Source organism: Ursus arctos, unplaced genomic scaffold (assembly GCF_023065955.2).
Source record: "Ursus arctos isolate Adak ecotype North America unplaced genomic scaffold, UrsArc2.0 scaffold_25, whole genome shotgun sequence".
Taxonomy (NCBI): Eukaryota; Metazoa; Chordata; class Mammalia; order Carnivora; family Ursidae; genus Ursus; species Ursus arctos.
In genome coordinates, this window is record NW_026622930.1 from 38,237,150 (window position 1) to 38,261,380 (window position 24,231).

At 43.5% G+C, this 24,231-nt stretch overlaps 2 protein-coding genes across 2 annotated transcripts in view; one reads left to right on the forward strand and one right to left on the reverse strand.

Annotated features, from left to right (window-relative positions):
* CUNH14orf39 (chromosome unknown C14orf39 homolog) overlaps positions 1 to 24,231 on the forward strand; it is a 131,368-nt gene that overhangs the window by 31,543 nt on the left and 75,594 nt on the right. The window contains exon 2 of the mRNA XM_057318688.1: positions 17,800 to 17,999. The gene's annotated coding sequence lies outside the window, so the exon portion shown is untranslated. The remainder of the gene's footprint in view (positions 1 to 17,799; positions 18,000 to 24,231) is intronic.
* On the reverse strand, positions 16,812 to 18,722 carry SIX6 (SIX homeobox 6). The gene is made up of 2 exons (XM_026480285.2): positions 18,073 to 18,722; positions 16,812 to 16,980 (listed from the first exon to the last, which is right to left on the reverse strand). Exons 1-2 carry the CDS (start codon positions 18,642 to 18,644, stop codon positions 16,812 to 16,814), a joined length of 741 nt encoding a protein of 246 aa, XP_026336070.1. The 5' UTR covers positions 18,645 to 18,722.

The following is a 24,231-nucleotide window of genomic DNA, read 5'->3' on the forward strand; positions in this document are numbered from 1 at the left end:
AAGGAGATTACCTGTGTGAGGCTGAATTTAGAAGGTTTTAGATTTAATTTTCTTTTTAAAGATTTTATTTATTTATGTGACAGAGAGACAGCCAGCGAGAGAGGGAACACAAGCAGGGGGAGTGGGAGAGGAAGAAGCAGGCTCCCAGTGGAGGAGCCCGATGTGGGACTCGATCCCGGAACGCTGGGATCACACCCTGAGCCGAAGGCAGCCGCCTAACGACTGCGCCACCCAGGCATCCCTAGATTTAATTATTTGAATAATTCTTTATCAGGAGTACTACCATAAAAATTTTGATGTTCTTTTGGACCATACTGTCTAGTGAGCTGTTAAGTGCTCTCAACAAGAAGGAGAGCAATGATTAGCACACTTACCTTGAACATAGTTCTGAGAAAAACTGAAGTAAGATATATCTGGAATATGCTGTTTTCCTAAAGACATGATATAAAGTAAGAAAGAGAAGAGTATGGGGCTAGGGCTGGGACTGTGGTCTGTGGTGGGGTGACACAGTCATGAGGCAAGGCTGGGACTGAATAGAACACATTTCCAAGGGCAATGGGAAGAAGTACAGGTGGGCAGAGTGTGACTTCTTGGTCCGCAGCATTAGAGAGAATTGTTGGCTAGTAACAGGGCTCCATCTCCAGGACTGGGGTTTAGGGATAGTATTCAAGTGATGTGGGTAGGACGGGGGATGAATATAGAGACTGGCATGGGTAAGGTAAAGACCAAGGTAAAGTACAGAGACTGGGAGAGTGGGCAGATTATCAAGGTAAGTATTTAAGGCACTGAAACCAGGGAAAAGGCAAGGGCTTAGTTTTAGAAGCACAGTTGAACTCAAGGTACCAACTCTGAGGTATGAGATGGAAAACAGGCCGGCTTGATGCCTGTTCCCTTAGTGCACAACAAGAACTCTGCAGAGCCCACGCTGGAGGGAGTAAAAGTCATGGGGCTTGAGAGAGTGGAAGGAGTAAAGCCATAAGTCCCAACTAAAAGGCCCCAGGTATAAAGGACGAATGTATTGACAAGAAATCAGAAAAGTTATTGCACTTGGAGAAAGTTCCATGGCTTTTATGCATAGCTCTTTATTTTGATTTTATAATTACTGAGTCTAATCATTATTGGTTAATGCATCAATTGAGAAAGAAATGTGTTCTCTCCACCAGAGTGGTAGTGATACTAGGTAAACAGATTTGTAACCCAAGTCTGTATGATTGCGCAGAGGTTCTGCAAACAGGGGTTAGTTTAATCAGTCTACTGAATCTGAAATGCTTACTTTAAACTGTCATATTTCCTCTTGGCTCCTTGGCTAGTTGCAAAGGAACTTGCCTAAGATACAAATTGAAAGCCTTACTAGTTTTTAACTTCTTTGGATTTATTTCTTAAAAGATAAGGTTTGGGATCAAAAGGAGAAATCTGATTGGTTATCTACCTAGAGTATAATTCAAATAACCAGAAATAATATCTATTTGTTTTCAAAATTCAGAAATTTCTAGACCAAAAATTTATAGAGCAAAGAAGTTCTCTAACAGTATATAGGAAAGTGTGAGGACTTAAAACTTTAAAGGGATACTTGTTTTCTTTTCCAATCCCACCTTTAAAATACTGCCATTGTTTTCACTCTGCACCTATTCACCCTTTCTCTACAATTAGCCAGTACTGAGTGTAGCAGTGAGCTCTCTTTGGAAGCCTTTGGAACTTTCTCTGTGGTGGGGAGGGTCCCCAGGACTTCTCTCAAATTCTAACTTGACAAAACAAGGGGAGAAAGGAATCAGGAATAGTCCTTATTTCCATGTATTACTTAAGATATAAAATGGTCATACATCTTTGATTTCCTTGGATAACTGCTAACCCCCCTCCTTTTCCTTAAAGATTTTATTTATTTATTTGACACAGAGAGAGAAAGAGAGAGAGCAAGCATGACCAGAGGAGCAGCAGGAAGAGGGAGAGAGAGAAAAGCAGGCAAGGAGCCTGATGCGGGGCTCGATCCCAGGACCCTGGGATCATGACCTGAGCAGAAGGCAGACGCTTAATGACTGAGTCACCCAGGCACCCCTAAACCCCTTTTGTAGAAGGGGGAAAACAAAAGAATCTATGATAAAGGCAGTAGCAGTCATGTAAGTTTAAGAAGTAACTTAGAGACAACATATGCATTTTGTGGCAGAGATTCAAGAATAAGAAACAGTACATTTTAAAGAATTCTAAAAAACATTGATTAGGGAATGCCACATTAACAAGTAGATACAAATTAAGAAAAATAAAACAAAACAAAACAGTATGTCCCTGGTGAGTCATCAGCTAAGGTAATATGGTAATCTTAACTCAGGATGTTTTTTGAAGGCCTTCTCACGTGGTTTGTGTGTGTGAGGGGATGAGAGAGGAAATCAATTTAGTGTTTTTCACTGGGTGAATTAAAATTATGCAAAATTACTTTTCTTGGTTTTTGCAGTTTAACAAATGAATAATTGACTCCATTAATTGACTCCAGAAAGCCGTTGATATACTTTTTACTTTTTATAATAATTTTAGGCAGAAAATATGCAAAGATAGTGCAAAGATTTCATATTTATGCTTCAACCAGCTTCTCCAATGTTAACTATTTACTTAACCGTTGTACAATGGAAAAACCAGGATTAACATTGGCACATTGTTATTAACTAAATTATGAACCTTATTGAAAGTTCACCAGTTTTTTTTCCAGTGTCTTTTTTTTTTTTCCCCTGTTTCAGGATCTAATCTTAGATTCCACATTGCATTTAGTTTTGTCTCTCATCTCTGTCTTTAGTCTTTTCTTGTCTTTTGCAACCTTGACACTTTTGAAGAATACTGGTTATTTTGTAGAATGTCTCTCCAATTTGGATTTGTCTAATGTTTTCTCATGATGGGGTTATGCATTTTTGGCAAGAATACCATACAAGTTATTTTGTGTCCTTCTTAGGGCATAACAGAGGTACATGATATTGATATGTCTTATTACTGGTGATGTTAATCTTGATTGCTTGGTTTAGTTGGTAATGTCAGGTTTCTTCACTATAAAGTTACTATTTTCCCTTTTGCAATTGATGATTAATTTGGGATATTTTGAGAGTTAGGCTAATATCCCCTTTCTCCTCAAACTTTTGCCCATTGATTTTTACATCCATAGGTAGATCTTGTCTGTAATAACTATTATTGCAAGTATGCCCCGTAGTGACTTTGTACTTCTTAAATTCTCTCTACATTTACTAATTGGAATTCTATAAGGAAGAGCTGCCCTTTTTCCCCCATTTATTTATTCAATTATTTGGCTCATGGATATTTATTTTATGGATTAAAATCTAATACTATCATCATTGATTTAGTAGTTTATATTGTTCCAAAATTGGCCGTTTGGGGTTCCTTCAGTTTGGCTCCTGTATCCTTTTGACTTATCCCATCCTTTTTTGAGAACTTCCTTGTTTTCTGGTACCACAAGATTATCCAGGCTCGGGGCACCTGGGTGGCTCAGTTGTTAAGCGTCTGCCTTAGGCTCAGGGCATGATCCCGGCGTTCTGGGACCGAGCCCCACATCAGGCTCCTCCGCTGGGAGCCTGCTTCTCCCTCTCCCACTCCCCTGCTGTGTTCCCTCTCTCGCTGGCGTCTCTTTCTCTGTCAAATGAATAAATAAAATCTTAAAAAAAAAAAAAAAAAAGATTATCCAGGCTCATTCTGCCCCAGCCCTGGAATCAACCACTTCTCTAAAGAGCCCTGATTCCTTTTACTGGCTTTGCCCTGTGGTCCTACACTGCTCTCTGCTCTGGTGGGCAAACTTTTGGGTGTGATATTCTTCTACACTCTGGGCTCAGTTTCTGCCAAGCCCACATCTGTAGATGCCATATAGTTGAAGGCTATGGAGGGCTAAGCTTTCCAGCTACCTTTAACTGTGCTGCTTATACTGAGAGGTGGGTTAGGGTAAACTTCTTTCTCTCTCTGGGCTTTGGGGAGAGTTTGGCTTGAACTCGTAGGGGTAGAGATGTCAAAGCAGTGAATGGAGGGTTCAGGGAAGTAGAGGCAGGCCAGCATTCGGCAAGGGTTTGTCTTTGGGCTCTGATAACAGTCACTTCAAGTAGCCTTTGAACTTCCTTCTTTACACTTCCTTTCTGTTATCCTCTAATCCTTAAGCAAAATTTTATTCACAAGTTGTGGCTACACATTAGCTGCACTGCAAAGATTTTAGTGAGGAGTGGATAGAGGTGAAAAGGGAAGAACAGAATCTTCTTCCTTGAGGCTAGAGAAGTTATAATGAGGGGATTATAGGAGAGACATCTGTGCCCAGTGGTGTGGTAGTCTCATATAGTAGCAAGAGTGTGGTATCAAGATAAGGTGATTATAGCAGAAAAACATAACACGTGTAACACAATATGGGGAAATTCCTTCAGCCAAGGTAGTTTCCTTCAAACAAGCCAACAGGGTCCATTGTAATTTTTCCGTTCAGTGGAGGTGTGACCTGTGATTCTGTGACCTTATTTTGTAGTTACACAACGCTAAAGCCTAGATATTAGGGAGAGACCTATTAAAGTTTATCTTGCTTGTTTTGGCAGTGCACTTGCCTTTGGCTCAGGTCATGATCCCATGAGATGGAACCCCATATGGGGCTCCTTGCTCAGCAGAGAGCCTGCTTCTCCCTCTGCCTGCTGCTCACTCCCCCTGCTTGTGCTCTTTCTCTCTCTCTGACAAATAAATTTTTTAAAAAATCTTAAAAAAAAAAAGAATGTAATGGGGCACCTGGGTGGCTCAGCCAGTCGAGCCTCCAACCTAATTTCTGCTCAGGTCATGATCTTGGGTTGGTGGGATTGAGCCCCAGGTTGGGCTCTGTGCTCAGCGTGGAGTCAGCTTGTCCCTCTCCCTCTGCTTCTCCCCCTTCTGATCTTTACCTATTGGATAGTCATTTACTAATAATCACTTAATGGTTTAAAGATGAAAAGATTTTTAGTGTGGGTGGAGAGCAGAAAATGCCTTGCATGTACTATAAGCCCAATACATGTCGAATGAATGGATGGATGATTACAGGATGATTGCATGATATAATAGTGATACCATTGGGGTGTTGACAGTGAAAGTGCCTCTTCAGAAAGAAATGGGATTTCTGATTTATATAAGTTATCGTAAATTACTAGTCAAGATGTTATAAATAAAAACCAAGCTGCTTCCTTTAGCTAATAGGAATATTATTTTAGCTAATTATAAATTAGTATCTAAGTAGATAATGTGTCAAAAGACCTGACTTTCAACTTTTAAACAAGCAGAACAAGGTTAAGGCCTTTTTTTTTTTTTTTTGTCTGTAAGCCTATTTAATTTTATTGCTTTTTATCATTAACATCATGGTGGTTTTTATGATTTCATTCAGGTCATAAAATCAAGATTTGGGAGTTAATAATTGAAAACAAAATAAAAGTAGTGCTTGGAAAAAAATTGGGGATGACTACATAACATCTCTATGGTCCCTTTCTATCTAACATTTTACATCTTTTTAAAATCAACTTTGTTGAGGTATAATTTACATACAACAAAATTCACCCATCTGAAAGTGTAAATTTCAGTAAGTTCTAAGACAAGGATTTTTTTTTTTTTTACTAGAAAGAAAAACACTAATTAGTAGATGAAGAATTCTGAGTTCTCTGTTATCCTTTTTTTTTTTTTTTTAATATGAGACAATTTTATTTGAACCCTTTGATTTAGCTTCAACATCAGTGTCATTATCATTACCAGGGCTGTTTGCTCCCCACATCATCTTCATGTCTGTGTAAATTATTTGAGCTATTTCACTTTTTAAACCAGAGCATGGTGCTATTACCACATGCATGTTACATGAAGAAAGATTTTTCCTTTCATCTTGTAGGTGGATAATCTCTACAACAAACCACTTTATTTAGTTGTTCTTTTATTCATTTAGTTTTAATTTAACTTTTGAAAAGGCAATGATTCATGTGGTTAAGCAAATTAAAATATACAAAGTAAACAGTGAAAAGTCTCTCCCCCACCTCTGTCCCCATCTGCTCAGTTGCTCCTCCAAACTTGAAACTACTGTTTATAGTTTCCTGTGTATTCTTCCAGAGTTTATTTATTCAGATATGAGTATATATAAACATAGGTCTCATTTCCCATGTTTTAAAGAACTGTGGTACCCTTTAACATTCAACATTTTCTCTAGCAATCAGTGGGCCACTCCTTCTTTTTTTTTTCTCTTAGGAAAAAAGGTCTCTTTCCAAAGAACTTTAGGGGCACCTGGGTGGTTCAGTCAGTTAGGTGTCTGACTCTTGATGTCTGCTAGGGTAATCATCTCAGGGTCATGGGATTGAGCCCCACATCAGCTCTGTGCTCAGCACAGAGTCTGCTTAAGATTCTTTCCTTCTGCTCTTCTCCCCGCTCTCGCTCATGAGCTCTCTCTCTCAAATAAATAAATCTTTTAAAAAATACAGAACTTCAGATTATTCAGACTAAAGTTTCCTGAAATTAAACAACAAGATTCCGGGTATTCTTCAGTTATTTTTGTTCATCCATTTGACTCATTCAATCATTCAGCAAAAATCTATTGATTTGCTTCCTGTGTCAAAGATAGACCCTGCTCTCAGTTCTTAGAGGAGTACAAAGATTATGGATCTTGCCCTGGAAGAACACGAAGCAGAGTAAGAGATATAAGACATGAAGCTAAATAATTATGAGAGATGTATAAAATGCCACAGCATTTCAAGAGAAGGGAAAGATTAGTTCAATCCTACGGATCAAGGAAGGCTTTGGGAGGAAAATGATCTTTGAGCTGAGCCATGAAAGTTGAGTCTATGTACCTATGGAGATGGGATGATGGAAAAGGAAGAACATTCTACGTTATATCTCAGCACTCTTGTTTTCAAATGACAGAAACTCAAAGTAGCTTAAACAAAAAAGAAAAAGTAGGAGGGTACTATATTCATTCCTGTAACCAAAACCAGAATAGACACGACTGGAGTTATCTTTAGTGTCAATAGCATATGAAGACTTTATCAGCATTACCTTTTTCTGTCTCTCCTTCCTCCATCCTGCCTCTTCTCCTTCTTCTAGCAAGCTCCTTCTTGTAACAGGTGATGTTACTGCCAATAACTTTGGCATCATATTCTTACTGCTCTGAATCCAAGAGTAAAGGGAGAGTTACCCCTCTGCTTCCAATTTAGAAATTTTGGAAAGGACTGGCCCAGCTTGGTGGTTATACCCTGCTGTGAGTTGGGGGGGGGGAGGTACCGTGTTTGCCAGCCCCACCAGAAACACATTGTATTAGGAGGAGCAGTTCCCTAAGAGTGCTGCTATCAGAAGAAGGTGGGAAGGAGTGCAGGGGAGACACAGAGCATGGAGGTCCATTTACACCTGCAGCATGAGCAAAGGCAAGAAGGCAGCAAATTGCAGGCCATGCTGTGAATATGGTGAGAAGCTCAGTTATGTTTCAGAAGCAGGGTTTGGGACTTGTGTAAAGGAGCCCAGGGATTTGTGTTGCAAAACTTCAGAGGTATTCTCAGATGTCAACCCTGAACTTGTAGAACTCCCAAGGGGTGGGGAGAGGGAAGCGAGAGAGAGAGAGAGGGGCAAACCTTCTTCTTCTTTTTTTTTTTATAATGATTGTTTATTATATTATGTTAGTCACCATACAGTACATCCCCGAAACCTTCTTAAATTTTGTACCTTAGGTACCTTGCTTGCCTCAACCTAATTTTGGCCCTGTTTAGAAGGAAGGGATGTTCAATAGGCTGAATAGTTGAGGACCAAGTAGAGTGACCTTTGAGGGGATAGTTTTGATGGAACCATGCAAGTAAAAGCCAGACTGCAAGAGGTTAAGGAGTAAGCCTCTAGTGAAGAAATGGTGGCAGAGAATGTAGGCTACTGTCTCCTCCATCATGAAGTTTGGTGGTAAAAGGAATGATAGAGGAGGAATTACAACTTAAGGGAAAAGCTGGGGGCCCAACAAGTTTATTTTACTTTATTTTTAATATTGGTGCTATTTGACCCAAGAAGCAGTTATCTACTTCCATGGAATGTCTTGAAGGATTCCTGGCTCCCTTCCAACCAAAAATAATTTTGTACTAGTTTACTAGTGATGTCTGAATTGCTACCATTAGTGATTTGGGGTTATTGAATTAAAGGATTATCTCCTAGCAGTTAGTAAGTAGTCCCCTAGGTCCCCATCTGTAGGTAATTCATTAAGCTTTTAGCAGCTATTTGTATGTCCATGTGAATTGGCTTATCTGATTTTTTGGTAACAACTGAGAATAGATTTTGATAAAGGCAGAGTGAAGAGCACTGAAGAGTTTTTGACAGTTTGGGATGTGGCACCTGTAAGGAGGCAAGGTGAAGAACTCCCAAACGGAAAAGGTGAGGTTCTAAGGGGTAACCTGTCTGTCTCACAGTCCTGCCCAAGGCCAGCTACAATCTGAAACCCTTTCCTTCCATCAGTGAACCGTTTTGTAAAACAGCTTTTGAGTAGAACCTTGTCAAAACTTTTGAGGGAAATACATTTTGTCCTGGATGATAGAAAACAGTACTGGACATAGAATCAGAAAACCTGTTCTAAAAAAAAGAAAAAACCTGTTCTCATCACACACTTACTTGGCCTGGCAGAAGCAGAATTACCTTGAAACAAGTGACACTTAAGTTACAAGATACCTTATTTGCACAGACCCCTTCAAAGGCCCTGGGAGGGATCCTAGCAATATGTTCATATGATCATGCATTTTTGGAAAATATGCAAAACAAGATAATTTAACTACAATAGACCACTGCCTCTATCCACTCCTATATTCCCTTTGTCAAATTTCCCCTAGTGCTAGGTGGCACTGGAGTAACCAGTCATTTTTGCTATCCAGTACCTAAAGGGAACTTGAATTGGGGATACAGCTTGGGTTCAGTGGTATATATTTTTTATGGCTTATTGTCATTTCTGTGTATTGTTCAGTTATTGCTAGCTCTTTTGGTTCAGGGATGTCTTGTAGGAATATTCCTACTGTCGGTTGTGCTAATTTATGTGTCAGAACATGAATATGTAACACCCTTGATTACAAACTGGTTAATGAGTGTTGTCAATGCAAAGATTATTTAAGATGGGTCACTGTTCAAGGAAACTTGAATGTCTTGAAATCTGCTCATATATGAAAGAAACTTCAGAGGCTTTCCCAAATTTGATACCAATCCAAAAAATTACATATGGCATTACCATTGAGCTATGAAACTGAAAGAAGTTTTTCTAAACATGAATGAATAATAAAAGTATTAAAAACCAACCCATACTAAAGGAATGACTGAACTATCTTTCTATTCAAGATTGTACTATAAAATTGTTGTCATATGTAGAAACAACCAAAGAACACACAGAGAAAAAAAATAGGGAAAGAAACTATGCTAGAGGTAATTAATGACAATTAATAAAATGATTTTGTTATTATTTGGATTTTGTGACATTTGTTTTATTTGCTAGGTTTTAAAATTTTATAATTGTTGTGACTTCTTACACCCAATTTTGTACTCATAATTTTGTACCCTTTATCTTAAAGAGTATCCTACCCTCTAAATAATCTAAACTTTAAGCCCTATAAATTCGGGATTCTTCCCTGGTCCTGTGGCTAAGCAAGTAATGTGACCTCCCAGTTTTCTTATCTGGCAGGTAGGAACCATATCTGCTGACTCACCTCATGGGGTTCTTGTGAGGAAGTGAGATCGTGCAGTTGAAAGGACCTCATTACTAGTTATGAAGAGCCATACAAATATAAGTAAACTGGGATCACTGCTTCATAATAATAAAAAAAAATAGGTCTTGCATTTTCCCTAAGAGGTTATCTTTTCAGTGATCATACTTACATTTGGGGTTATCCTGAATTGTAGGATGGGCTAAGATGCCTTTGGAGAGCTTCATATAGATGACAAGCAGCCCCAGGCAGAGTTAAAAGCCTAAGAAAGAATGATGTTGCATTAGCACAAGTTCTTCCATTACCATGGCTGGGCAACCAACATGTGGCATCCTCCCTGCTAGGGGTGGTGAGCAGAGCTGCTTCTAAAGACAGCATTTAGCATTCAAATAATATTCCAAATATGTAGATGACCTCTGTTAAAACCTTGCATTTAACCAGGAAAAATGGGAAAAGGGAAGTTCCATTCACTGAACACCTAATACATGTGAGCATATCGTCTAGGTACTGTATATACATTATCCCAAATAGAATATCCCTGGCTATTATCAACCTCATTTTGCAGAAATAAAAGCTAAGGCTCTAAGGGTTGAGTGACTTGCCCAAATCCACAGTGATTAGAGTATGTTAAGCAAGGTCTGTTTGATCCCACCCTTATAGGTATTGGTCTATTGTTACATGCTGCTTCCAGTATTACTAGTTTTTCTTATTTGCTTGTCTTTTCTATTCCTATTGAATCAGGCTCATACAGTCACACTTGCCTGCAAAAATAATCTTGTAGTTCAGATGTCTAGTGTATATGCATGGGTCTTTAGTTCAAATGCATACTTCATCATGAATTTATGGAAAATCAGAAGTATATCCAATGCAATAAAATATGCCTTAAATGGTACTTACTCTGAATGGACAAATCGTTAATAGGAATTCTAAACATCTGAAAATGTTTGAAATGCATAATAAACTAGTTTACCACCAACCAGACTGTTCATGTATTAAATTAATATGCACAATCTAAACTAAGATACTTGATTTCATGCTAAAAAATTCAAGGCTAATCTCTTCAGTCTGAAAACAATGAGTAAGTCAACATTCTCAGGTTGCAGATTGACAGTGCCAGGCTAAAATGACTTTCCAAGAGGCAGCTTTATATATATATTTTATCAGAACTCAAAATTACAAACAGTTCATTGCTTCTGTCCATTAAAATTTAAAATTGAGATGAATTTAGTAGCTAGTAGATTTTCACAGGGCTTTTGTGATTTAAGATTTTAATGAAAACTCTTTTCACCCCCTGATTTAACCTAAGGGGATGGGATGCCAATCCAAGATCTTAAAATTGGACACCCTGAGTTTGTGATTTTTTTGTTTATCTTTTAATTTGTAGGTCTAGACTAAAGTGGGGGAGGTAGGGCAGGAAGGAGAGAGAGAGAGAAGGGAAAGTTATTTTGGAAGGGGAAACCTCTATCATTCTATAACAGACAAAAATATTAGGAATTATATTTTGTAGGGTTCAGAGAGTGTAATAGCTAGAATTTTTGAAATCTAAGGGGATGACTCATACCCTACTGAGAAAATGTGCATGTGAGAAGACAATTTTCGTGTTATGAACCCAAAACCACAGGATTCTGAAAAACCGTTTGCTTAGAGGGAGTATCATCCCAGAGAACCTGACAAGTAGGCAAGAGCCGGTAACCTGAAATATTTAGGTAAACTTTGGGTCCAGCCTGTATTTGTCATCTTTGCTGTTCAAACGAACTCAGAACTAGCAATACTCCCCCACTAATTCGGAACAGGTTTCAAGGAACATCCATTGTTTCAGTTTAAAATATTTATTGAGCATCTATTACTAGGCCAGGCCCTGGGAATAGAAAGATGAATAAAATTCAATCCCTGCCCTTAAGGAGCTTACACTCTGGAGGGGGGGGGTGTCAAACATATAAACAAATGCACAACTATATTACAATGTTTAAAACACACATTAAATAAGGTACGGTGAGAGCACTAAAAAGTAAGTGGAAAAGTCTCTGTGGGGAACCCACCGAATCAAGAAAGACTCCTTGGAGGTGGGACAGGCTTCCAGATGTACCCGTTAACCATGGAGGTAGGCGGCGGAGCTCGCGCAGAGGAAGCGGAAACAGCGCGAGCAGAGGCACAGGCGTGAAACTGCTGGTTCTGCTCTGGGATCGCCCTCACACCCCCTTGTCTGCTGACAACGGGAGCAAACCAGTTCAATCCCTCACGGCAAGGCAGGTCTAAAGAAGTCTGGGAATATAAATCCTAGCAAACTGAGCTGCAAAGCATGATCTAGCCTGAGGAGATTTGTAGGAGCCGAAAAGGGAGCCGCCAAGTTCCTGAAAGCCCGGGGCTCGGGTGGCGGCCTGACTGAGTTTAACCGTGCTGCCGCGGGGCCTTTGTTTCTCAGGGAGCTCTGCCCTGGGTCCCCGCCCCGACGGCTGACAAGCGGATCTGCGGGGTGCTCCAAGCCCTCCCGAGGCCTCAGCGCCTGAGAAGCCCGCTCCTCGAGTCGGGAGCCTCTCTGTCCTCTGATCCCTGCTTGGGCAATTCGAGCAGCGCAGCCGAGAGCCCGCGGTGACAACTGCCATTCTCTGGTCACGGCGCACCAAGGTGCTTACCGCTGCGAGACGAGTGGCCCTCCGCGCACAGCCTCCTCACACGCAAGCCCGACGCGCGCGGCAGCAACCCGCGCAGGCCCAGACCCGCGCTGCGGCTTCGCGGCGCGCGTCGCACCGTCCCGCACGAGGCGCACGAAGCGCCGCGCCGTTCGAGGCTCGGGGCGAGCACGCGCCTCAGTTGCTGCCAGGGCGCGCATCTGCTTATCCCCTCCCTCACCTTGGTTTTTAACCCCGCGTCCCCCTTGATTTGGAGAGGTTTCTCCGCACCAGCTATGTAAGTCAGACACTCTTAACAATAGGAGTGGCTCGCGGCCTACGCGTCTGAGAGCTTCCAGGGCGCTGGACGGAAAAGGTCGGTGTGTGGAGTTGTCACCTCACGGAGTCGCGATCCGAACCCTGGAGGAGGGACACACCTTCCCGGGTACTCTGGGCCCACGATGGGCTTCTCCTGGGGAACAAAGTTCGTCCCGACTTCCTCTTTCAGGCCTGCCTGCTTTAGGGGACCCACGCACCCGCCGTTCCTGCCGTCATTTCCCAGCAGGCCTCCAGAGGGCCTCCCAGCCGCCGCCTTCCAGTCGGCCGCTCCCGGCCCGGGGGCCGCCGCGCGGGGAGGGACGCGCCTCGGCGCCCGGGCCAGTGCGCGAACAATGACCCCTTTTCCCCTCGTCGCCGCCTCTTCCCCGACACCGCCCCCCTCGCACCCCCAGGCAAACCTATTAGCCATTCAGGCCGACAAAACCCCGCGGCCCCGCGCATTGTCCCGCGGAGCGCCCGGCCACCGTCATTAGCCCTGATTACGCTGAGCCGCCTGACAGCCCTGCGGGCCGCTCGGCAGACCCCCCATTCACGGCCGCCCCCGGGCCCCGCCTCACAATAGGAGCGGAAATCGTCCGCGCTCCCGCGTCCCGGCTGAATAGATCGAAAAGCTGCTTCTCTTCTCCTCCCGCCCCATTCACGTTCTCTTTGGATACAATATTTTTTTCCTTTTTGTTAAAATTAGGGAGAGAGAACGAGGTCAAGGAAGATTTTGATTGAGCTCTTTGCCTGTCATTTGTTTAATGTAAACAAAGAGCAAGTCCTCCCCCCGCCCCAGTCTCTCATCCCCTCCCTCGCAGATTTTTATAAACAAACTGGAGAAGGGAAGGGGGGCGGCGGGCGCGGCGGGTGGAAGCAGAGTGGGTCATTAAAGTGGAGGAGCGAGGAACTGCGGCATTTGGGGAGCGGGAGCCATCGGGCTTTTGGTGGAACTGGCGGGTGGTTGAAATATTTATAACCGATAAAGAAGCCTGAGCTGGGGCTGGTGGTTAAATCCGCACATTGGTAAGATCCGTTGAATTGTTAAAATGCAACTTCTTTCCACTCTGCTGGAGTAACTGCTTTTTGGGAAATTGTTACAGAAAATAAATTTCAAGAGAAGACAGAAAGGAAACCCATCATATGTAGATTTCTCCAAATTCGGAAACGTTCAGCATTGCTACTACCTGGAATTAAAAACAAACAAAAAAACCTCTCTAAACCAGGATAAAACTGATACAGAAAAAAAATCTTAAGAAGAAAACGAAAACTTTTACGATATCTGCCCAAGGGAAGATTTGGGCCAATTTCCAACAAGTGATCATCAAAGAATTGATTACTCACAAGAGCAATTAGGTGCCACCTGGTTTCGGATAAACATTTTTAAAATTCTTTAAAATAATATGTCACCCTTCCCTTACGATTCTACAGTGAAATCAGATAAATAAACCTACAGATTGGTGAAACAGAATACCTACTTTATAATGTAATCCTTAGGCAACATGTTACTTTAAGCAAATTAGATGTACTTTAAAGGAAAATATATCTTAAAGGCTTTCACCAAGGCAGGAAGAAAAGTCCTCCATAACTGTTTGGTCTTCCTTTTTTTTTTTTTTTTTTGCCAAGCCATAAGGGTTATTTAAAAATTATTTGTAAAGAGAAAGCTTAGTTCTTAGCAGTATAACCTTTTTTTCTTGAGAATGCAGAATGGACATTTTCTTCTGCTTTTAGGCATCATTTGAACTGGTGAGTGGGATGGGATTTTTAGAATCTGAACCGCCATTACATCATTCTACTAATTAGTTCTTTCCCTTCCTTCTTGGACCTGGAAACATCAGCTTCAGAGTTAAATTTGTTATCTTCTGCAAATGCTGGTTTGGACAGCTCCTTTGTTAGTACCCGTTGGGTCTGGTGAACAAGACTGGCAAACTCTTGAATTTTCCTTGAAGTGCAATACTCCTTAGCAGATTCAGGACTAGGGTAAGGCAAGGGAAGCACCTACAGTGCAAAATTTCAGGAGGCACTCATTCCCAGATGCCTTGCACTTGTGTACTTGCTGATCTTGAGAGTGAATGACTCCTTAAATTTTGTACTCTGGGTGCCTCCCTTAACTCATAGGAGTCCTGGCCCCGCTCCTTGGCATTCAAGGAACTAGACGTGGGACGGACAGGTGGGGGGGGGGGGATTGGTGTTCTAGGAAACAAAATAAGAGTCTTCAGGAAGCTCTATCATCTTAGCCTTTCTGGACCCAAAGAAGGGCATTTGCTTGTTTTCCTGAAGAACACCAGCTTGATCACAAAAACATCCCCACTCCTTCCATCTAGAGCTCTTGTGCAAGAGAGTTTTGATGGTCAGCAGTTCTCCGGATAAGGGCCCCTCTATACAAAGACAACAATTTATAAAGCCCAAATGAGGCCAAATCTGTTTAAGTGATTTAGAAACCAAAAATCAACCCTTATTCATATCTTGGGCTTCTCTCATATATCTTGCCATTTGACTGCTTTTTGTTTTCCATGACTTCACTTTTTTTTTTTTTTTAATTTGCTCATTGGCACTTCTACCCAGATAAGTTAACAGGTTTCTGAACCAAAGGACATCTGCTAAGGACAGAGAGGTGAATTGAAAGGAGTCCAGTGTGTGTGTGTGTGTGGCAGGAGGAGCTCAAAGAGGGAAGTTCAGCTTAAGTGATTTAAAGATCAATGTCAAATTTTATAATATACAACCCATTTCACTAAGCAAAAATCTTAGAGACTCTGGATAGCATTTACTTTTTTAGTGCAAGGACAGTGGGATTTTTTGTTTTGTTTTTTTTTTGGTGTGTGTGTGCCTGCATGTACCTACTCACTTTGGGAAGACAAATTAAACCCTAAGAATAGTTGATAGTTTTAATTGAGGCCATTACAGGACAATGAGGCTCTATTAAACATTTCATGTTTAATACAGAGATCAGATTTTTAAAATGCCAGTCATTTCTCTACAGCCTTCTATTTCACTTTATTATGTCACAAGATTACATCTTTTCTTTCATCTCAGTATCCGTTTTGTGGAATATGTTTGATTAAAACCTGCTTCTTCATCAAGAAGATGTTAGTTTAGTTATTAAAACCTCTCCTATCTTTTGTCTTATTTTAATACAAGTTCAATCCTAAATGTAGTATATACTCACTTTAGCATGATCATGGGTGCCTATTGCTTTTGTATGGGAGGGGTCTTGAAAGGAGATGGAAAACTTGTAATTGCAGAGCCTGTGTCAGAGTAGTCTTGCATTTTTATAAAATAGGACTCATGACTGAGTCCCAGAGTTTGGCTTCTTAAATTGTTCCTGAAAGCCATTGACACGTCAAAAAAGTGAGTGTCAGGTGGACGACCCATAGTAACCCATGCTTGGGGATATGTGGAGTTGCCTTATGGGGGATGCTCATGTTGCCAGTTTCTAGGTTTAAATATATCACACACACACAAGTATATACATACATACAATTTTTTGAGCAGGTGGTTATGGATCTATCATGGGCCATTTAAAAAAATATACCAGGAGACATCAGAGAAAGCAAAAGATAAGAGAAGACTCCTGAGACTATTTGCACGAGGGCTCCTGCTTACCTGGTGAAGAGTATCTTTTTTTTTTTTTTCTTTTTTTTTTTTTTTTTTTTTAAGGAATCTGAGAGTAGCTCACTTAATTAAGAAAGGTTGCTCACCAGGTTTTTATTGTTTGGCTTCTTCACACCGAACCCATCTGCTCCATCCTAAGCCTTTAGAGCAAGTTCCCAAGATATGGCGAAACCTACAAGGGCAGTCTCTTAAATAAGTAAATAAACAGCATATATATATATATATATGTCCTGTTTTTTTTAAACCTTTAAAGCAAAAGTTATACATATATAACAGCGTCCTTTCGACGTGAAATACCCACGGAAGATTTAGGGCAGGCGCTCAGCGTGCAGTCCGGGTTCCGGAGGCATCTTTGCAATAAAATTCTTGGAAAAAAGCAAAGCAAGGAGAACGTAGCGCTGGGTTGGGCCTCACCGCGGACCTCTGTGATAGCGGCCGGAGGGCGCCAGTGGAGCCAGGCCCGGCCGCGGGGCGGAAATGGGCAACCCGAGCCCGCGGGTCCCTGGCCACCCGGTTTCGCAAGCAGTGTATTTGCTTGGTCTCTCATCCTCCCTGTTTCATTTTGTCTTGTTTTTACACTGGATTCTGTTTCTGAGCGTGCTGGATGGGCAGTTCAGATGTCGCACTCGCTGTCGCTGGACGTGATGGAGATGGCCGAAGTGGCTGCCTTGCTGGATAGGCTGGCGGCCGGGCTGGCGGCGGCGCCCAGCACCTCGGGCGTGCCCTCTTCCTCAGCCCTTAGAGCCCGTCCGGAGCCCTGCGACATGACCTGCTGCTGGAGTCTACGGGAAGGAAAGGGATACCAGTCGCAGCGCGTAACATAGCCGCCCGTTGCCCTCCCCCCACGCCCCCGCCCGGATCTGCGTTCCTTAAGCCCAGCAGCCGGCGGATCTCCCACAGACCCGGGCAGTTAAAGTGGGAAAAGTGAGGCAACAGAGGCCAGGGCCGGAGTCCGCGGCCGCCTCTCCAAGTAGCCCTGCAGTTGTCTCATCCTTCTTCTGAATCCTTTCTCGGCTCCCCATCCGAGACGCTGGGCTCACAGGGTCATTCGCGATTGTTGGCCGCCTTTGGGAGATTTACAATACTGTCAAGATAAATGAGGTGTGGGTGACAAGGACGTATCAGGCTCCTGGGTAGGGAACCCCCTTCCCAGCGTGCATCTGCTCCGGGAGCACGCTCGTGTCAGTGCCTTCGAGGCTGGGTCAGACCAAAGCTAAAAGCAAAAAGGGCTGCCTGAGGATTGCACAGAACGTTTGGGCCTGGGGGATGAGACGGGGTTTCCTGGCCAAAATGTTTGGCTAATTTAGATCCACACACCGCGGAACGAAAAGCTTTAGGTGACTAGTTTGCTGTTTTGAGGCAGGGTTGTCCACGCGTGAAAAGAGGAGAACTCGACTTCCATCCAGAAGTCCATTGAAAACTCTTTTCAAAACATTAGAAAAGAATTTATCTGGGCTTTTAAAACGGCAACACTAATGCCACATTGCTCGTAAGCCAGGCTTCACATAATAGGAGCCTAGGCCCAGGCTGACAAGAATTAGGGGCCTTCGGGTCCCTAATTATTGCTGGGATTTTAATTTTTATTTCTTTCCCCTTCCCAGTGCAGCCTTGGTTTGGCGACTGGAACTGGCTGCTGGAGCGACCCCCAGGCGCCCAGAACGAGAGAAAGAGTATGGGGAACCAAGAGCCCGGAAGGAAAACGCCCCCCTGCTCCCCGCCCAGGATCCCAGAACACGGTGGGCTCATAACTGAAGACAGACTGAGCTCTCAAGTCTTGCGGATCCAAGTCGCCGGGCCCTGGGTAAGGGCGCCCTGGGTGCCTTCGCCTGCCCCACCCGGGAGGGCGCAAGGCTAATAGGCCTCTAGGTACTGACCTGTTCTTGGCTGCAGCCGCCCGGTCCCTTTGTCGGCGGTTTTTGAACCAGTTGCCCACCTGCGTAGGGGTCAGTCCGGTTGCCTGGGCGAGCTCACGTTTTTTGCTGGGGTTGGGGTATGGGTCCTGCAGGTACCATTCCCGTAGCAAATGCCGCGTGCGCTCCTTGAAACAGTGTGTCTTCTGTTCGCCGTCCCAAATGGTGCGCGGCAGCGGGAACTTCTTCCTCACACGGTACTTGTCCACCGGCCCCAGGGGCCGTCCACGCAGCTTCTCAGCCTCCTGGTAATGCGCTTCGAGCCACAGCGCCTGCAGCTTGGCATGCGACTCCTTAGTGAACTTGTGGTTTTCTAGGATATGGTAGAGCTCGCGGTAGTTGCCACCGTGAAAGGCCACGATGGCTCGCGCGCGCAGCACCGATTCATTCTTGTTGAGGGCCTCGCAGGCCGCAGGGGCCACGGGCAGCGACCAGAGGAAGCGACCCAGGCGCTCTACGTCGCCGCTCTCCTCCAGAGTCTCGCATACCCCGGCCACTTGCTGGGGACTGAAATTCAAGATGGGCAGCTGGAACATCGAGGCAGCGCCGACTGCAATGGGGGCGCTGAGCGCGGAGCGGGACACGCAGCAGATGCCCGCGGGCCTCGCGGGGTGCGCCAGGCTCTCTCGGTGAAGCGGCTTAGGGCAGCGGGGACGCACGGCCGGGGCAGCTGCGGCGGCGCAACGGCTGGGAGCTAGCGAGCGGTAGGGATTGGAGGAGGTGCCGGCCCCGCCGCCCAGGTTCGGCTCGGCTCCGTTAGGGCACGCAGGCCGGCGAGCTGGCGCCGCTACTGGAATGGGCGGATTGGCGGCGCGGGCGCCATGGAGACCCCCTGTCAGTCACTGGCCCGCTCTGCCAATCAAGACTGCAACCAGTGCGCCCGGGTCCTTTCAGCACCTCCCAGCTCTCGACAGCGCCCGCCGTTCACCCATGGACTTTTCCTCAGTATTTTGCAGAATCTGGAGGAGGAAAAGACTGGAGACTGGCTAGGAGAAAAAGAGAGGCAAGAACAGCAGCGTTTCAACACCCTCCTCCAGCCTTGTTCTTCCATCCCCAGCCCCCCAATCCCCCCCACCCCCGTCAAAAGAGGCAGTAGTGCTACAGGAATCCACTTTGGAATGATGCACTGCCTGGGTCAAGAGGTCTCCAGAGGACAATGAGGAGCGGGCCAAATCGAAATCCTCCCAGAATTCGCCAAGTTTAATTGAAACGAAACAGAAAACTTTTGGGGGAGCGCACGAATGGGGAGGGAGGGAAGTAGATCACCTCATTTTTCCCCCCCGGCACCCATCCCCGCACGCCTTTCCCCCTTTTTCAGCTGCCAAAGCAGCCCAGTGGGAAGCGAATTTGAAGCAGAAGGAACGGGACCAGGGATCTCTTAAGAGGTCAGTTTGGGCTATCCCCAACACCTTCAAAAGCCTCCTGAAATCATTTTAAATACGGGCTAGAACAAATCTCACGCCTGATAACACAGGTGTTGACCATGAAGATAAACACTCAGGAAAAGGGGCGTTGTACCTCCCAAAAGTTTATACTTTTCAGTTCCCCCCCCCCCCAGTTTAATGGACTTGAACAAATGTGCAGCATAGCCACATCTAGAGTGAGAAGTCACTGGTAGGTCAGGACAGCAACTTAAAAGCTTATTTCAAAGATCTTTTTAGAAATATTGATTTGCTCTTCTTGCAGGCTGATTTTGCCCTACCCCGTGTTAGAATATGTAACTCTTGCGCGGGGGATAGAAACTCTAACCTTGGCCTTTTTGTACCAAAGAAACTCAGTACAAGTAAAATAGAGAAGGGGAACCACAGAAGTCGGAAGGGGGCAGAAAGTGCTTTCTAAGTTGCCGAGCACTGACCCCTCCTGCAGAGAGAGGAAGGGCCTTCTTGGCAGCTCTGCCTTAGGACCAGCAGATTGAATTGGCAACTTTTATTGATTCCCAATTGACATCCACATCATACCATTTTCTGAGGTTTCTGTCAAAAGAAACCATGATCTCACCTAGGCCTTTGATAAGGGCTTGTTTAGTTTGAAGAAAATAATTGGGAGAGAGGAGTCCAACGAAAGTGACTGGAAAACCATCTTTGGAGGTTCATCACTAAAGGAATCAGATAGGAATGTTCACCACCGAACTGGACTGGGCCCGGCAGTCTTTTCTTTAGTATCAAGTACAATTTGTATGTGGCTTGTACAGCTCTGGTAAATCAGAAGGCAGATAGATAGCACAGATGGTTGGAGGTGTCGGGTCAGATTATGCTACGCCTGAGTGCAGAGCAAAGCTCGTTCTGACGGAAAACCCTGATATTATTTTCACAGATCTTCACAGTTCACTAAAAAAAAAAAAAAAAAAAAAAAAAAAAAAAAAAAAAAAAAAAAAAAGCTGAGGTTGGCGGGGGAAGGGGGCTGCGACCATTTACATCATTTCTGTGAGATTGCCTGCCGCCTCCACGGAGAGACTTTCTTTTCTAAGAGCTTTTTTTTTTTTTTTTTTTTTGAAATGCGAGGAGGCAGGGGCAAAATAGAGAGGGCAATGAGGATAATGTCAAAGCACAAATCTTCTCTAGCTTGGGGGAGATTTCTGAATTCGCTGGAGGAACAACTTTTAGTGAGAAACATCGCACACAAGTGCCCCAAATACGCAGTGTAAAAACCCGGCGGGCCATGGGGATCGTGCAGGGGTGAAGCGGTCCCCGGGAAGGCTGTGTTCCGGACAACTCTGGCCAGGGAAGGAAAGCATTCCCTTGCTCAGGATGTCTTCCCTGCCAACTCCCCCAGCAGAATTGCCTCACGCTCTCCTTCCGCGCGGAAGAAGCCGCAAGTCTGGGAGACCCTACAGCCCCAGAGCCCAGAGAGGACCCCAACACCTGCACCTAGCCGCTGGAGGTGAGAAGTTGCGGGTACCTCACGGGACTGCGCCTCTCCGCCCTTTTGCTAAAGAGTTTGAAAGCTGCAAATTCGGGGAAAGCTGGCTTCTTACCCTTAGTTTTTGTGAGCAAAGTCTTGTTAATTTTCCAAGACTACGTGCCCTACCCAGAAAATAGGAATATCCCATTTCTTGGGTAATAGTTCTGCAAATATTAGAGGAGAGGGCACGTTGGCTTCTGCGTGTTTGGGACTTTCCGGCAAATGGGACCAAAATCCTGGCTTGGCTGCGCCTGGAGCGGAGGAAAAAGGGCTCTGGTTAGGGGCGGCAGAGTCCCAGTTCTGCCAGATCTTGTATCTGGACGCCATGCGTGCGGAGGTCTGAGAAGTGTCTAGAGGCCCGGGTCTACTCTCAGGAGATCCTGTTCTCTCTATCACAGGAGACTTCGTTTAATTTTATTAACTCATAGGAAATAAACCACCCTTGGGAAACAGGATCACATATTCATTCATCACCTTCACAAACAGAAGAAATGCTTGCCCGCCCTCGGCCCCCTCCCCCATCCCTGGAAATGAGAGAAGCCCCACTGGGTTTCTTACAAATAACCCCATTGTGGACAGGACGGTGAATCCCACCCCACCCTTAAGGCGCCAGGTGAAAGTTGGACCTCCGGTTGACTTTTTAAAATTTTACGGAAGGATAGATTTTTACTAGTTTTGAAACTTTGCAGCAACCCTCCGGGCATCCACTTCCTTGCCATCCCCAACTTTATTTTTCTTTTGCGTTTGACCAGGAAACCTAGAAACTTAGCGGCAGCCCTTGGCCTGACTTGCAGGTTTCTGTGGTTGGTCTGCAACTAGTAGATTTGGGAGGCCTTGGGCAGGCTAATGCTTGATTCCCGCAGGGAATTCAAAGACGTCTATTCGGTTCTCTGCAGACTCAGTTTTACTTTACCGGGAAAAATATGGAGAAAAAAGCTTATAGAAGACATTGCCCCTGGGCTGATTCTGTGTTTAATTATTCAGCGAGGAAGCAGCAGAGCTAAGTGCCCCTCCCCCCCCCAATGTTGTGAGATTCATACCAGAAATCTTCAGAGTAGGACTTCTTGAGCTTATCCATGTCGCCCCCCCCCTCGTTTTGCCCTCTCTGATTCTCCCCTAGAGTAGAGGGACATGTGCAGCCCCATTACACCTTGTTGAATGATTTGCCAGCGGAGAGCGCTGCTTAGAGGTCAATACAGTCTTATCTCGAGATTCCGGCGTCTTGTTTTGTCTCTTGTCTTTGAATTTTCCTTAATCAAACACCTGTAAAATAAATGATATATTTTTGTTTTCTTTCCTACATAATTTCACAGTCAGGGATTTTAAGAATGTAATAATCAAGTGCATCTGAATTCCTTGATAAAGACATGTGCTGCGTTTGAGAGTCATAGACTGGTAGACAATGAGGTCCTTTTGTGTAAGTCCATTTTGACATTTGGGGGAGAGATCTTGGTTTCCCTTTCCTGCGCCTCAAAGCTGTGTGTTGCTGGTGGGTTAGGATAATGTACAAAAAGATCTAAAAATCTTAAAAAAACATTTTACTGTCTTTGAATTTACAGAATTAAAATTTTACACTCTCAAACATTTATTCATAAGTTTAGTATTGTGACTTTCAGATGATACCACATGCATAAATATAGATGTATATTTGTTTATGTATTTGGTAGTCCAAATCTTTAGATTATGGAATTAATTCAATATCCTAGTTTTAATGTGCTGACTGTCCTAATTAGCTCCCAAGGTAGATTGTTCTATTTCATGCATTCTTCCCCAGCCAGTACGCACCTTGCAACAAAAAACAGAGATGCCTCTTTATTGTGTATTCCTGAGAAAAAAACACTTGGGAAATATTTTGTAGATTTCCTGGCACTGTAAAATTAACTGGGAAAAAAGTATTACAATTAAAATATTAATCTAATTTTAAGAGATTACAATATTTTTGTTGTTATTTGCAAACTTATTCACCAGTTATGTTTTAAATGATGCAAAACTGCTTATGTTGTTAAGTGGAGGAAATTTGTAGAAGCTTAAATGTGGGAAAATGTACCATTTGAAAGTAATGATTAATTAACAGTAATTTTTTTTTAATGTTAGGCTGACTATAAAGTTCTGTCTTGACCTCTACTTTGTGGTTAATCCTAGGCATTTGAATGAGAATTTGTATTTAAACCAAAGAGTGTATTTCAAGTCATACTCCTTTTTTTTTTTTAAGATTTTATTTATTTATTCGACAGAGACAGCCAGCGAGAGAGGGAACACAAGCAGGGGGAGTGGGAGAGGAAGAAGCAGACTCACAGCGGAGGAGCCTGACGTGGGGCTCGATCCCATAACGCTGGGATTATGCCCTGAGCCGAAGGCAGATGCTTAACCGCTGTGCCACCCAGGTGCCCCAAGTCATACTCCTTTTTTAAACTATGGTCTTAAATTCTCTTTTCTCCCTTTCTTCTGCTTCTGTGGCATAAGTCTGAATCTGCATGGGGCTAACTATACCACAGCATAGCTTGCTTAGGGCTATGTATCAGTGGGTTCTTGCATGAAGGGTTAATGCTTAAAAATGTAACCACCGTGTCACTTATAAACACTTTATTATCAGTAATGAAACGTTAGTTGAATGACTGAAAGAATGATTAATTTGTAGTTCTCTACTGGAACTTTATTTTTTTCCACCAGCTGATTATTTTTGACAATTTTCAAATCCAAGAGCAAAGTGTCTTTCTAAAATATACATAGAAACCTTAAAATTTAATGAAGTGAAAGAGTGTAAATTTGTTTATGCTCTTTCAGATGAGTGAAAGGGTATTCATCTTAAATTATATGTGTGGCACATATATGTATTAGTTACATGTATTATATGAGTAAATACTAATTTCCTTCCAAACTGTAAAATCAAATAGACATATTAGCCTCTAATAAAAACCTAAATTCTCCTGGCAATCCAGCTGGTTAGCAGAAAATAGTTTTAAAATGTTGCATTATAAAAATATGTAAGTAATATATAATATATATTTATTATATATTATATACAATTTATGTAAAATATAAATAAATAAGAATACTGCATTACAAAAATACGTATACATGACATCTGACCAGTCAAAGCAACAAATCTCAACAGAGAGCAATTTTACTCCCCCTTTCAGGGGACATTTAAGCAAAGCCTGAAGATATTTTTGGTTTTCACAACTAGCATCTAATGGGTGGATGCCAGAGATGCTGCTAAAC

Bases quoted from the DNA above. Each gene is read 5' to 3' on its own strand.
- SIX6 (XM_026480285.2), bottom strand. From the start codon at position 18,644: ATGTTCCAGCTGCCCATCTTGAATTTCAGTCCCCAGCAAGTGGCCGGG. The intron at 16,981-18,072 runs GTCAGTACCTAG...TCCTTCCCGTAG, and splicing joins GCGGCTGCAGCCAAGAACAG to ACTCCAGCAGCAGGTCATGT.